Source organism: Lotus japonicus, chromosome 2 (genome assembly GCF_012489685.1).
Source record: "Lotus japonicus ecotype B-129 chromosome 2, LjGifu_v1.2".
In the NCBI taxonomy this organism is placed as follows: Eukaryota; Viridiplantae; Streptophyta; class Magnoliopsida; order Fabales; family Fabaceae; genus Lotus; species Lotus japonicus.
Genome location: NC_080042.1, coordinates 88674620 through 88690046, shown reverse-complemented (window position 1 = coordinate 88690046; position 15427 = coordinate 88674620). Strand labels below are relative to the sequence as shown.

At 35.5% G+C, this 15427-nt stretch overlaps 1 protein-coding gene across 1 annotated transcript; it reads right to left on the bottom strand.

Annotated features, from left to right (window-relative positions):
* Window positions 1-13520: 13520 nt before the first annotated feature.
* On the bottom strand, window positions 13521-14905 carry LOC130737220 (uncharacterized). The gene is made up of 3 exons (XM_057588978.1): window positions 14295-14905; window positions 14247-14259; window positions 13521-14200 (listed from the first exon to the last, which is right to left on the bottom strand). Exons 1-3 carry the CDS (start codon window positions 14839-14841, stop codon window positions 13552-13554), a joined length of 1209 nt encoding a protein of 402 aa, XP_057444961.1. The 5' UTR covers window positions 14842-14905; the 3' UTR covers window positions 13521-13551.
* Window positions 14906-15427: the final 522 nt, after the last annotated feature.

Below are 15427 nucleotides of genomic sequence, written 5' to 3'. Positions count from 1 at the left end.
TGGCCGCTAATAGAGAAAATGGGAATATTAATTTGTATTTACAGAATTCAATATTAAATAGTTTTCCTCAATATTTGTGACTTTATCACTTTAAGATTACGACACATGTATATGTATTTTATTTTTATTTATTAAAATTCCTATTTGGTTTCTGGTTTTTTTCTACCAAAGGACAAAGGTAAAAACAACAATAGATTTATTGTTTTTTATATTAGAATGATAAATTGCTCTCTTCAGAGATTGATCTCTCCAACTTATATGTCACAAAGCTCTTATCACTTGAGCTATAATTTGAAAACATTAGGGCATGTTTGGTTTAAGAAAACATTTTCTATTTTCATTTTCTGATTCTGTTTTCTGAAAATGGTTTTCATTTTCAATTTTTCAATATTTAGAAAACTTGTTTGGTTTAACTTCCTATTTTTTATTTTCTGAAAATAAAATATAGGAAATGTGTTTGATTCAACTATTTCCAAAATAATTATACACTTATTAATATACATGTAAATGGTTTTCATAATATAATTATAATATATTTAATTGTAATTTTCTTAGAAGATATATTTAAGCAAAAATATATATATACACGTATTTACATCAAATATAAAATTTATAATATAAATCTTGAATGATATAAAGGAATTTTATGTTTATAATATATTTATTTAATAACAAAATAAAAGTATATTTTTCTATCAAAGACTTACGTATTTCCTATGGCAAATACTTTGTCTACAATACAATCCGGTAAACCCATTAAAAAAATGAAACAGGAAAAAAAAATATTTATATGGATGCAACTTTGCAAAATGAGTTTCAAATAAAACTTTACAAAATGCAAACGGGTCTTTAAAAAAAACATGCAAACGGCCCCACCAGTCCACCACTATATTTTCACATCTCCATGCATTGCCAGCGTTTCAATTGGAAAACAAATGACAAAATTTCTACTTTTTGAAGTCTGGCAGAGTCGAACACGCGACAAGGAGTTCAGTAGAAGGAATCAGAACAGGTTTTAATTAAAGTTCAATTTATTTACAAAATTGCCACCCCGTTTTCAACTTTTCCATTTTCAATGTGGTTTGAGTGAAAACACAGAAAACGTCAATTTTTTGTTTTCGATTTTCCACCCTTTTTTGAAAATATTTCCTCTGAAAACATTTTCAAAAACCAAAGTGAACATGTTTTCTATCCCATTTTCTATTTTCAATGAAAATGAAAACAGAAAATGATCAAACCAAACAGGCCCTTAAAATAACTATTAAACTTCATAATATATCATTTATATCTATTATTAATTCCGTTTTTTCAATGTTCCTATCACTACTAAATTAAAGTACAATTGACAAAACATAATTACATTCTCTTAAAATTTGTAAAAGTAACAAATTAAAAAAAATGTAAAAAGAAAAGGAGGCAAGGAGCTATCATGAACAATGTGGGTCTTAATGAAAACGTGGGAAATAAATCCAAATTCGTGAGTGTTCCTTTGACCATGGATCTCATGTTGATAGAGAAAATTCGCTTTTATTGGGTTTGGAGGAAAATTGAGCCTGAACTAGATGGAATGGGGCCGATTCAGATACAGGGCCCAACGCCAAACTCATCTAATGTAATAATTAAATAATAGTTTTTTTTTTTTTTTAGATAAGGCCAAATTTGTTTTGAAAGAAAGTGCTCTGCTAGGGTTTTGAAGGAAAGTGCCGTCCTTCTCCCCTTGGGGGCTCCTCCCCCTTGGGGAGCTTCTCCTCCGCTAGGGAGGCTGTTCTCTCCTGCTTGGTAGGCTTTCTCCCACAATAGGTGGGTTCTCCTCCACATTAGGTGGATTTGTTACCCAAATAGGTGGGTTTTTCTCTCTTTTGTTATGGGTTTTCCCTTTACCTTGGCCTCCACCATCTCCGCCCTCACCGCCACTGCCTCCACCATGGCCGCCGTTGTCGCTTCCACCAACCGCCGCGAGTTGTGTCGTAGATCCAGGCTTGCCGCTGCCGTGGGTACTGCTACAACCCAGATCTGAGGCCATCTTCATTTTCGCCCATCTTTGAGTGGCCTAGGGTGATAAGGTATGGCTCTGTTTTTCTCTGTTATGGAGGAACCTTTGCCGCACCGTCGTGCTTACACCGCCGCCGTGCCGCCACCGCCGTCGTGCCTCAGCTGCGACCGTCTCCGTTTCCCTCCTCCCATGTTATGCTCAGATCTACAGAACCCTCTTTTCCTAAATGTTGGTGTTGTTGACTAGGCTACCCTTTGTGCCTTGAAGTCATGTCTGGCTGCTTTGAAGAAGGCTCTTCAGAAGGCAACTCCGGCAGAGTCGTGAGTTGTACAGTTTGAGTGGTCGAGTATAAATGGTTGACACACACCACTCTAAATGTCTTTTTGACTCACTGATGTTTTCTGAGGATTGAAGAGTTTCTGTAGGTCTTTTAGTTTCATTGATTATTGGTTCTAGCATGAGTGAGCCTTGGTTTAAAGTTTTAACTGTGTTGCTTTATTGTATCACTCTTTGATGTTGTAAGTGAACTACTTTGAGTTCCCCCTTGTAGAGCCGTATATGCATCAGGCTGGGCTCGTCCGAACACCTCTGGTTTATGTTCATCTTGTAACATGTTGAGCATTTTGCTCATTATCAATGAAACTGTTATCCTTTGACCAAAAAAAATAATAATAATAGTTTTTTTGAAGGGGAGCCGCGTGCCGTTTTCCCAAACTTGCTCTGCTAGGGTTTTGTGACTTGAGTGCCGTTTTCCCCTTTTGGGGGCTCCTCCCCCTTTGGGGGTTTCTCCTCCTCTAGGGAGGCTCCTTTTCCTACTTTAGGTAGGTTTCTTCCCACAATAGGTGGGTGTTTCTCCACATTAGGTGGATCCTTTACCCAAATAAGTGGGTCTTTTGTTCGGCCACCATGGTCCTCCTCCACTGCCGCCCCTTCCTCCACCATGGCCGCCTCTTCCATCTCATCTGCCACCGGGAGTCCCGCTGGGTGCAGATCCAGTGTTGTGAAGCTACGACCTTCACCTCAACGCCATGGTTTCAGTAAGCACCACTGCATCTTAGGCCACCGTTGCAACTCAGATCCGAGGTCATCCTCCTTGCCATTTTTTCTGACAGAGTCTGGGTCGTAAGGTGAAAGCTTTGGGTTGATAGCTTTGGTTGTTGGCTTTGTTTCCACACTGTCTCTGCCGGCTCCACCGCCTCTCAGTCCCCTTTTGGTTCCCCTTCTTTCGCCTCATCCGCCGCTCCATCGCACCTTTGACAGCTTATGCTGCTGTATGTTTGGAAGATACAGATCTCCTCTTCCCTATTGCTCTCAGAGCTGCTAGTTTGACCCCTATTTGTGCCTCCGAAGCCACTCCGCTGGTTCCCCTGTTGACGCACTGCAACTCCGGCAGAGCCGATGTGTTGTATAAAGGGAGCGCTGGTTAAAAAATGTATGTAGATCTTCTTCGCTCAAAAGTCAAGCGGCTCCCTGTTATTTTGGGGTTTTAGGGTTTCTGTAGGTCCCTATGGATTTTACTTCATGTTTTAGCTGTTGTATCAGTTGAGTGTGCGTGCTTGTTCTTCATTTTCCTTGGGTTTGTGCATTGCTGTATCACTCTTAGAGATTATTTCTCGCATGCTGTAAGTGCCGTGAGGCAATCCTTTGGGTTATATTCCATTCATCTTTGACCAAAAAAAATTAATAGTTTTGACCAAAAAAATAATAATAATAATAGAAATTCATATAGGAGTTAAATAATAAAAATTAAATTTATATATATATATATCTGAAAATATTTTTTAAATTCTTAACTCGTTATATTTTTCATTTCAATCTTTATATATTATTTCAAATAAAATGTTCTAAAGGAGTCCTGCATTAGATAAAAAATGAGAGTTCAATGATATATAAGTGTAAGGCTTAATTACAACTTTGGTCCCCGACGTTTATCAATGCCACGTCCCCACCTAATTTAATTACATGGATGGTCCCCGACGTTTTAGGTCGTGTGCAACGTTAGTCCTACCGTTTATTTTTTAATGGAGGAGGCTTACGTGGACGTCTAGTTGGAGAGAAAAAGGAGATCTGAGGAGAGAGTGAAGCACGTGAGTATCACGTGAACTCACGTGAACCTTATATGAACTCATTATACCCAAATCTGAAACCCTAGGGATCTAAACCGCGTTACCTTCTTCATTCCAGGGAGGTCAGGGGTTTGGGTATAATGGGTTCAGATAAGGGTCACGTGATACTCACGTGCTTCCCTCTCTCCTCATACCTCATTTCTCTCTCCAACTGGACGTCCACGTAAACCTCCTCCATTAAGAAATAAACGGTAGGACTAACGTTGAACACGGCCTACAACGTCGGGGACCATCCATGTAATTAAATTAGGTGGGGGACCAAAATCGTGGCATTGATAAACGTCGGGGACCAAAGTTGCAATTAAGCCTAAGTGTAATGACTTACTCATTCATTGTTTTAAGACTTTAAGGTAACAGTATGTGAATGATGCTCAAATCACTAATGAATGTGGATATAATATTCTCAACCTATCTCGCTCTCCGCTCAAGAATAACTTAAATAAGAGTTAAAATAAAAATGTCTAAAGACTCGTGATGAAAAGAAATATCACAAAGACAAAAAAAATGAAAGAAACAAGTCATATAGGCATCTGAGACTATACAAAAGTCGTATGATGCAAGTCATGTAAGCATTTGAGACGGAATTTGGGTTTGCCATCCCACCTATTGGGTTTGGCACCCCACTTTATTCAATACGGGAATTAAATTTCCGTTTTCAAAACGGTATTTAAAATTCCGATTTTTTTTTTATATGCAATGAATGGTTGAAAATGTGCCACATATGCTAAAACACAGAACGGTTTTTTAATTTCCGTTTTTTTCGTATTAAATTCGGAATTTTAATTCCCGTTTTTAATAAAGTGGGGTGCGAAACCCAATAGGTGGGGTGCGAAACCTAATTCCCATTTGAGACTATAGAAAATGTGTAAGGTCTTTGAGACTCGAATGAAGAAGCACAAGCCCGTGCATGGAAAAAATATGAAATCACACTTGAAGGCATGTGTGGGAGGCAAGTGTGACTAAGAAAATCCCACATTACATTGAAAAGTAACAGTTCAATAGTAGATAAGTTAAAGACTCATGTCTCATTCATTCATTGTTGGTTACATTATTTGTGTGCATGAGTGAGAATAAATTTAAGAGCAAAAAGATGTTTAAAACTAAAAAATCAAAACAGCTAAATTTTTTTTTAGTTTATGCTTTTAGTTTTCATATATCAGTTTTCTAAATGTAGAAAAATATGTCATTCAAACTGTTTTCTTCTTCTGAAAACTGTTTTTAAAAATCATTTCTTAAAACTATTTTAAAAACTGAAAATTAAAACTACAATCAAACAAGCTCAATATGACCTTTGTTTTTTATATCTCACTCTAATGAAGGTGAGATTCGGTACATATTAAAAAGATATTCTTGAATTAATATAGATTTCAAAGTGAGTAGAAGTAGTCAACGATTGTGTACTTGGAAAGCAGAGCCCCTAGAAGATATGATTATAGCCTGAAACAATTTGAAGCATCGTGCGGCCACGTTTAGATTCAGAGCCGCGCGTGAGCAATGATTGAGGCCCCCATTGGTTCGCTCAACTCAATCATGAAGGAAATGCAGCATGCAATGCAACACTTGGTCCCGTTTCGATCCATCCATTTCGAAAGGAGCTTAACTTATCTATTTTCCCACACTGTATACAGTGTGGTCTTTCAAGTTTGAAGGTTAATTTGTTTGTTTTTGTTTTGTTCTTTGAATTGAATGCATCACTGACCGCCTCTGCGAGTGTCAGTACAAATTAAGACCTCGTTTGTGTCAAAGATTTAAAGGTTGGTAGTTGGTCGGCAGTGCTAGCTGTGCATTTAATTTGTAGGATGTGGACCAGATATTGGTTATTGGCGTATGAAGGTCTCGCATGGCAGATGGCAACAGTAAAGGAGATATGGGTTTCTTTCTTTCTTTTGTCATGTACCCTAGCTATTAGCTACCTTCACACTGTTCAAGTCAAACAACCAGTACTCTCCTAGCCAAATGCAGCCTTCTGCCTCCTACTACTTTGCATGCCATCAAACCATTTTCTTCCTCTATTTCTATGATTAATATTATGTTATGTACTCCCTCCGGTCCTATTTATAAGTAACAAAAAAAAAATTCACATAGTTTAAGAAATGTAGTTAAACTAGGTAAAATGCATTAAATATGTCTTGAATCAAAATAAACTTCCAAAATTACCCTTTGTTATTAATGTTGGAAAGTGAGAAAGAGAGAGAATAATTAATGAGACACATTTTACAAGTTAGAATTAATAAGGGCATCATTGGAAAAAAATAATTAATATAGCTCAAACTTTCATTTGGTTCTTATAAAAAGGACCAAGATTTTTCTTCTCTTTCATGCTTATAAATAGGACCGGAGGGAGTAATTAGACTAATCTATCTAATCAAATCACTCAAAACAAATATTGATTGAGGAGGAACAATTGAACTTCAGGGTTGAGGTGAGGTTGGTGAAGGAATTGACTTCTATCTGGCTGAGAGGTAAGGGATGCTCTAATACTGACCATTGTTACCAAGCTCGAGAGAGGTATTTGCAAAAACACTCTGATACCTAAGTTAATGGTTGGGGAGTTTAAGGTTTCTTTAGGACTTAGAGTAAGATGTGTGTACTTGCCTTAACTTGATCTTGACTTTTTATACCTGTCAGTAGGTCGAAGGGGCCTAGTGAGGTGTCATGGGTATCTAGTCCTCGAGGGTGTCTCCAATGTTGGATCCTTTTAATTTGCTGCCTACAGAAATCAAAGAGTTCGGAATTCCTCGTTAATGAGGCTTAGGCTTCGAGCTCCACACCTACACCTGTTGCTAAGTTGTAGAGTCTGTGAAGGGAAAAGTTGAGGTGATGAAGATGATTGCCATTTAGGATATAGGTCAGTCGTGCATTGAGGATGCTGTTTGATCGGCCTTAGGGGTCTCCCATGCTCGACGAGCTCCCCTCTCGGAATAGTATGTGTCGATAAGTCTCACATTAAATAGAAACATGATTAAAATAACTTTTTATGTGAGTGACTCTCTACACCTCATGAGTTGGCTTTTGGATAGAATTATGGTATCAGAGTCTACCTTAAATTTCAACGTTGATGGGTGTGAGAGTTGATAGCTTTTATATATGGTAAGTCAAGTATCGCCTCATTAGCTAGCTTATGAGATAAAGTTATATATATCCCTCAAAATATTAATATTATGTGTAGATAAATATGAATCCTATCAAGGAAAAAGTAAATAAAACTCTTATTCGTATGGGTTTAAATTTAAGAATTTAAAAGAACTTTCAAGGAAAATATATGTCTTGTTATATAAGTTCAAACGCATATTCATATCATTTATCATATTTTGAATGATAACATTTTCAAGGGTATAAGTGTAATAGTTAAAAATTTCAAATGACTTGTAGTTCAGGAAATATCGTACTTATTGTTTATACCCTCTACAGTCCTGTTAAAATTGCAAGTCAAATCTACAAGACAGTCTGCACAAGAGAAAAATATTTTGACTAAGTGGTTCTATCGTTTAGCTCTAGCTGACCACCAGTAAAGAACATGGTTAGAGAAACGTCAATTTTAATATGAAAAATATCTCTGACTAGCTTGAAGAGGAAGTCAAGTGCAAAAATTACATGATAGTATATCTTTCTAAAAATTAATTACTCTGTCATTAACATGGATCAAAAATTATAAGAATTTACTCTTATTTTATAACCCTTTCAAAAAAAAAAAAACTCTTATTTTATAACCAACTTTTACCAAAGAAATAAAGTTAACACAGTTGTAAAAATTACTATAGCAACATGTCTCCCTTATGTCCAACATTATCATAATAGTTTCTGACTTTCTGTTATGCCCAATTATTTTGCCTAAAACTTGATTAATGGGAAAATTGTCATCACCCGCGGTTGAATTGGTCTCCGACAAAGGTTTTACTCAGTTTATGGATATTGGCATATATCCACTCAACTTACACTGTGTATAACTTGTGCTTTGTTGGTGCATCTGTGCATGTCTCGAAAGGTTTATGTTTGGGAAAATATTGAAAATAAAATCATATAAAAAGCTATTTAAAATGAATTATTTTAGATCAAAATTTCTTTAAAATTTAGTTCGCATGTTTTTCAATAGAAAAACACAAGTTAATGGAGGTAATATGAAAAAAAAGACTCTTGCTTCCATCAGTTTTAATGTAAGTTAAATCCAAATAGGGAACTGCTGGTCGACCAGTCCAATTTGGCAATTTGGTTTGTAGAAAATTGTGTTTCATGACATGTATGTTAGGCATTCCTAAACACACAAAGCCACATGTTTCATTCGCAACATATTGGAATTCACATAATAAGTTCCCTTAATCCATAATAATGAGAAATTAAACTGTATCATATTTGGCTTTTATGGATATTCCTGAGCAAAATCCAGAGTCTAATCAAATATTGAAATGAGTTGGTGCTGTAAAGGTAACGAAGTGGTCCATATACATATCAAACGGTTGGTGCACACTAAATTATAAAGTCTCATTCGCAAACGTCTTTGTCATTCACACGTGCGGTCCCGCCACGTTGGATCCTTCATGATAGCCTCGTGGTAGCAATGATTGGCCATCATGCCACCCGCACGAGTGGCTAGTTTATTATGGTCATGGGCCTTTCTCTTCGTTTTTGTTTTAGGGGAAAAATAAAAATTTATAATGCATATACTACTTCCATTAAGATAATGACATCTGTTATTTAAACTAATTTTTTTTCATTTTATTTTTTAATAAAACATAAGTATAGTATAAAACATAAATCTCATCTTCAACTTTCCTATAGATATTCCTATAATTTTTCTAATAGATTTTCCTATGGATTAATACATCCTATTTGTTATGGATTTTCCTACTACTTTCTGTAGGTCATTCTACATTTTTCTTTTCAGTTTTTCCTATGAACTAATACCTTTTACTTGTTATGGATTTTCCTACTACTTTTATATGTTTTCTCCCACGTTTCTTTTAGAGATTCACCTACAATTTTTTTCCAATAATTTGTCATATGGATTAATACCTCTTATTTGCTATATGGGTTTTCCCATTAGTTATAATCCATGGATTTTCTTGAAGTTTTTTCCAGCAGATTTTTCCACAGCTTTTTGTAATAAATTAATCTAAATTTAAACTTATTATCTAAAGTATTATATAATTGTTTCATTAAGAGAAAAATATGAATTCATTAAACAATAAAAAAGACAATTTTACTTTGTTTACTTTACAATACAAACTCTCTCTCTCTCTCCCTCCCTCTGAACAAATTTTCGAATCTGACGACATCCAAAAATATGAATTTAGGAGTGGTGGCCTAAACTATTTTTTTTTTATAAACATCCGGTACCCGGTTACCCTTTGGATGCCGTCAGATTCAGAATTTTTTTATTTTACAAACCACTAAAAATGCATTTTTTTTATTGTTAGCTAGTTCTTCATTACAAATATAAAAGTTTAAAATAGTAATATCTAAAATCATGAAAAATAACATTCGCATACGAAAAAAATAATTCATCAAATATGATATAATTGTCAACATATAAGAAATTTATATATTTATATTGAAGATCGACTAGTTATTCAAAAACATTACATTTTCTTTTTGTATTCTTTAAGAAGGATAATTACATTTTCATCATTCAAATTTACAAGGTGTTGTCTCATGGTAGGTAATTAAGCAGCGCAAGCTAGATGTTTTTAAGAGTGAGTTCACATTGACCAAAAAAAAAAAGAGTGAGTTCACAAGATGGAACCACAAAAATTCATTTGATGAAAGAGATTATCACAGTTTTCCGAATAAATACATCTCTCAATAGAGAACAAAAATTATTCAATTTTTTTATTATTTTTTATTAAATTTAACCAGATTTCACTGGCGGATTTAGTTTTTTTTTTTTTGGAAAGCATCAAACTTGGTGATCTATTGATCTTATTTATATCAGATAGTACATATCTATGAAATTTATACAAGAATGCTAACCTTTGGATATATATCGCTAAAAAACAAGAATGCTGATTGCTGAGGATTTCAATTGCAGCAAAATAGCGCAAACACACTTATAGGTAGGAACTCAACTTCATGACAGATATTGCAACCAGCAACCATACGGTATATACAACTAAACTTGATTGTCCATACCGCTGCAATGAGAATAAAACGATAAGCTCGCGCAACTCCATGAGATTTGGAGAAATTTTCTGGGTCCTTGGCCAGCTAAATTATTTTTCTGTGGGTTCCATCAGCGCCCCTGAAAATTTATTTGTCACTACTATATTATGTGCACATCAAAACTCATGGACACCGACATTCGATCAATTTAAAGTTTAAACTCCAGAATAATTTATTAGGATAGTATATATTACTCCCTCCGCTCTTTTTTAAGTGTCGTTTTAGCATAAAGATCTCCAACAAGATAATGGGTTATTAGAGTTGTTTTTCCCATTATACCCTCTCACATCCCAATCATAAAGTCATAAATCTCTCCAACCAAGATAGTAAATTATTAGTTTTTTTTTCCACTCTCTCATATCATTAAACCACCTACCACTCTCACCCAATCATAAAGTCAAAAAGGTCTTCATAGTTATTAAGAAAAAAGAATTTATGGAAAATGTGAAGTGGAGTTATTGAAAAAATAAGGGTATAATTGACAAGATGGAACCTAAAACATCAAAATGACAGTTAAATAGGAACAAAAAAATTATTCTAAAACGATACTTAAAAATGAATGGAAGGAGTATTAATTAATATTGGTAGTTAATGTGTTTTTTACTTAACATTTTTGGTCCCTTTAATATTGGGACTACGTGAATTAGGTCTATGTGTTTCAAATACTGATAGAATTGTAGCTCTTTTTTAGAAGAAGAAGGGGTGGGGTGGGGTGGGTGGAAGGGGGAGGAGATGCAGTAGGTGGGGGTATTAGAGGAAGGGCGAGGGTGGCGTTGGGAAGGGGGAGGTGGGTGGGTGATGAGGGGGTCGTGGGGAAGAAGGGGAGGGAGGTGGGGGAATTTAAAAAAATTAAAATAAGCCATGAGTTCTACTGAGTTGAATTTTCATCTTATTTAGAGGAAGAATTTAACGTTCAAGACTAAAAATGAAACTGTTAATTTTAGAGGCGATGAAAAACACAATGTTTATGCAAGGACTAAAAATCAAATCAGGATATATTTTAAGGACCAATAACTTATTTCAGCCTAAAAATATTTTAAAAAGTGTCGCATGTTAGGTTCATGTGGACTTCCGTCAAAGTTGAATGAAAAGTTTAATGTCAGTGATTAAAAATGAAACTAGTGATTTTAGGGGGTGAAAAACACAAAACAAAATTACAAGGACTAAATATGAAAATAGAGGTATATATCAGGGACCAAAACCTTATTTATGTCCTTTAAATTTAAGATTCTGGAAAAATAAAATAATATTAATTAATTGAATTACCCCTAATTTTCTTTATATCTTGATTTATCCATAAATCTCACCAATATGCACTTGGTCAAGTCACTCAAGTGGTTAAGCCATCAACTCTTATTTCTAAGGTTGGGGGTGCAATAAGATTGAATATTTTAGAATTATTATTGGGCATGTAGTTATATATTATGTTTTGCATATTGACGAAGTTAGACATTCATGTAGTGTTACGTTCTTAATTTTGCAAAGTAAGAGTGCTAGGTTGAATTCCCACTCCACCAAGGTTGTCAGACTCGTGAGTCTAAGCAGACTCGTTTTGGGTAGGTAGACTCGACTCGTAGACTCGACTTGTAGACTCGACGAGACTCGAGTCTACCAGAAATGAAAATTTACTAAGTATAACCCTGTCACATGAAGAATAAATACAAACATATAATCTAATTATAAGAGCATCCAAGATTTTTTAACGCAAAGGAGGAAGAGGAACGCGATAGAGGTTGAAAATAGGTTTAGTTTTAGGGATTTTTAATAAATTTGAGATTTTTTAACTTTAAAAAAAAAAACCTTGACTCGGTGACCGACTCGGTGACTCGGTCACCGAGTCAGACCGAGTCAGGCCAGAAAACGAGTCTGGCAGCGAGTCGACTCGTTTTTCCTATGTAGATTCGCGAGTCTACCGAGTCAGCGAGTTAACTCGCGAGTCTAACAACCTTGCACTCCACCCATAAGTGGAATTTTGTATAATTTCCATGTAAGGTGCTTATATGTCCGCCACAACAGATGATGATTGTGCAATGAAGGAAAATGTGTACATGATATCCTTCTCATCATATGTTATGTCACTCCCTCAGTGTCGACACATAAGCATTTTTTGACAGAGAAGTGTCAGAACGACCCAAGTGAAACATCAAAACAAACATGAGAACCACAATCATTCATTTTAACATTGTAAGAAAGATTTATATTATTGAGGGGTGTCGTGGTAACCACTAAAAACTGTCAGTGAAGCTCTTATCGACCGATGAAAAAAAAGTTGATATTTGGCTTGTCGGTAATTTTTACCGACAACTTTTGACGACCAACAACACATTACCAACTCCTTTGATCGTCGCTACATTAGCAGGATTTTATTTTCACCAACGGTTAAAGCCGAAAGTAATATCATTTTATTTTTAATTAAACAAAAGTGACTTATTATGTAGGGATGATATATGTTAGTTTGCCGAAATTATCTACATGTACAACAATAAAAAAAATTCACAAGTGATCAAATACATTTGCAGATAACATAAACCTTGACGATCTAATCTACCAACAAAACCTCATGCTCCACTTGACCTTCATTCATCCTAAAATGTTTTTCTATTACTATACATGTAAACACTTCGATAAACTAAAGTATCATCCTCAAAATGATAAGTCACTATCGTTCAATAATAAATACACTCATAAGAATATAATTATTAACTATGCAACTTATATGAATCATATTCTACACTAAAGTAGTTTTATAAAATTGTAGTCACACACCATCAAAGATATCATACTATATATTATACAGTAATTTATGTAGTAATCATAAATTACTAAGACTATCTACAATGGTTTCAACATTCAACACCCTCAACACCCCACTTTTCATCTTCTCTCTCCAGTTCAACACTTCATTCAACTTTTACCCACTCCAATGGTTTTTCATTCAACACCCTACCCCCTACCCCACCACTTTTTTTATCTTATATTTTGATTTAATTTTATATTTTTCTTTTTATGATTTCATAAATTTAAAATTTGCAATAAAAATTAAATTAAATAAACGATTATCGATTTAATTTAATTTTTTTTTTTTGGTTTTTTAAAATTAAATTAAATTAACGTAATATTTTTTTAACGCAAATTAAAATGCAAGACAACAAACTAAACACACAATTATTTATTTAATTTTCTTAACATAACACACAAATAACGTAATTAAAATGCAAGACAGCAAACTAAACACACAACACACAAATAACATAATTAGTACGATACAAAGCATATTTAATCATGAGGATACATTCCAAACTTTGTCCAGATGTGCTTCACTAGATCTGCTTGCAGTTGGTGATGGACATTTGGATCACGCAACTCGGATCTAGCACGCACATGATCCGCAAAAGCGGGCAACACCTCGGTCGAGTATGGTTGCGGTGTGCTAGATCCACTTCCCTCAGCTTGCTCAAAATCGGTCCAGCGTTGAGCATATGAATCTCGTTCATCCTCAACAATCATATTGTGTAATATGATGCATGACCTCATGATGATACCCAAATCATTTATGTCCCACAAGCGAGCTGGTTCACGGATGATTTGAAAACGAGCTTGAAGCACTCCAAATGCACGCTCGATGTCCTTCCGATATCCCTCCTGATGTTTTGCAAAGCACTTATCGGGTTCACTTTGAGGAAGTCTAATAGATTTGACGAAAGTTGGATAAGAAGGGTAGATACCATCAGCTAGATAGTATGCCATATTATAGGGACGTTGATTCACGATGAAATTCACACGTGGCGCGTTTCCCTGTTCCAATTCATCAAACACTGGTGACCGGTCTAGAACGTTTATGTCGTTCAGGGTCCCCGGACACCCAAAAAAGGCATGCCAGATCCATAGATCATGAGATGCAACTGCTTCAAGAATAACCGTGGTGGTTCCCTTATCCCCTCTAGCAAATTGACCTTCCCATGCTTTAGGACAATTTCTCCACTCCTAGTGCATGCAGTCAATGCTCCCGATCATGCCTGGGAACCCCCGCTGTTCACTAACCTGTAGTATTCTTTGCAGGTCCTCTTGAGTTGGTGCTCTCAGGTACTCGTGCTCATACAATCGTATGATTCCTTTACAGAATCTACGTACACACTCCAGTGCTGTAGTACCTCCGATTTTGATGTACTCATCGACTGCATCTGCTGCCACACCATATGCTAACATTCGCATTGCTGTGGTGCATTTTGCTAAGGGCGATATGCCTTCTTTCTTCGCTGCATCAAATCGTTGTGTGAAGTAGTTATCACTACTTGAAAGGTCCGCAACGATTCGAAGGAAAACATGTTTTTGCATCCGGTACCGGCGACGGAATATTCCATCGTCGTATGTAGGCTCATTGGCAAAGTAGTCGTCAATTAGCCTTCGGTTTGCCGCTGCATGATCTCTGTTGAGATTTTTTCTACCACGAGTTGCACTAGCCTGCAATATTAGATTTTGACGCTCTCTAAAATGGTTGAGTACATAAGCATCTTCTCTCTCACTTTTTTCAAGGTATGCTTGGAGATCAAACTCTGGTGGATCCATTATTTGTGAAATTTGAAGTAGATGGGAAGAGATGCATTGAATGGTGGAACCTTGAGTCCATATATATAGATAAATTGAATGGTGGACAGTGACGGATTTGAAATAATATGAACTATAGTTAATTATCAGATAAGGACTATATTCGAAATGAGTGATACATATTCAAACTCGGTAACCCATACATTAGCCACTGACAACACTGAAAAATTATTAAAGTAAACAGAACAGACTTGACAAAACACTGGCAAATTATTAAAGCAAACACTACAGACTTGACAACACTGACAAGTTATTAAAGCAAACACTACAGACTTGACAACACTGACAAATTATTAAAGCAAACACTACAGACTTGACAACACTGACAAATTATTAAAGCAAACACTAGGGACTTAACAACACTTGAAAATTATTAAAGCAAACACTACAGACTTGACACCACTTGAAAATTAATACAGAAAACACTACAAACAATTAATTTCCAAAGAGCTCTTCGGACAACCGCTTCAACATCTCTTTCTTGTGGTCACTGAGATGCTCTTCATCACTTAACTTTAGGTATAATTTCATTTTCTTAGCTACAGTC

Coding starts and splice junctions, on each gene's coding strand:
- LOC130737220 (XM_057588978.1), bottom strand. CDS start 14,841: ATGGATCCACCAGAGTTTGATCTCCAAGCATACCTTGAAAAAAGTGAG.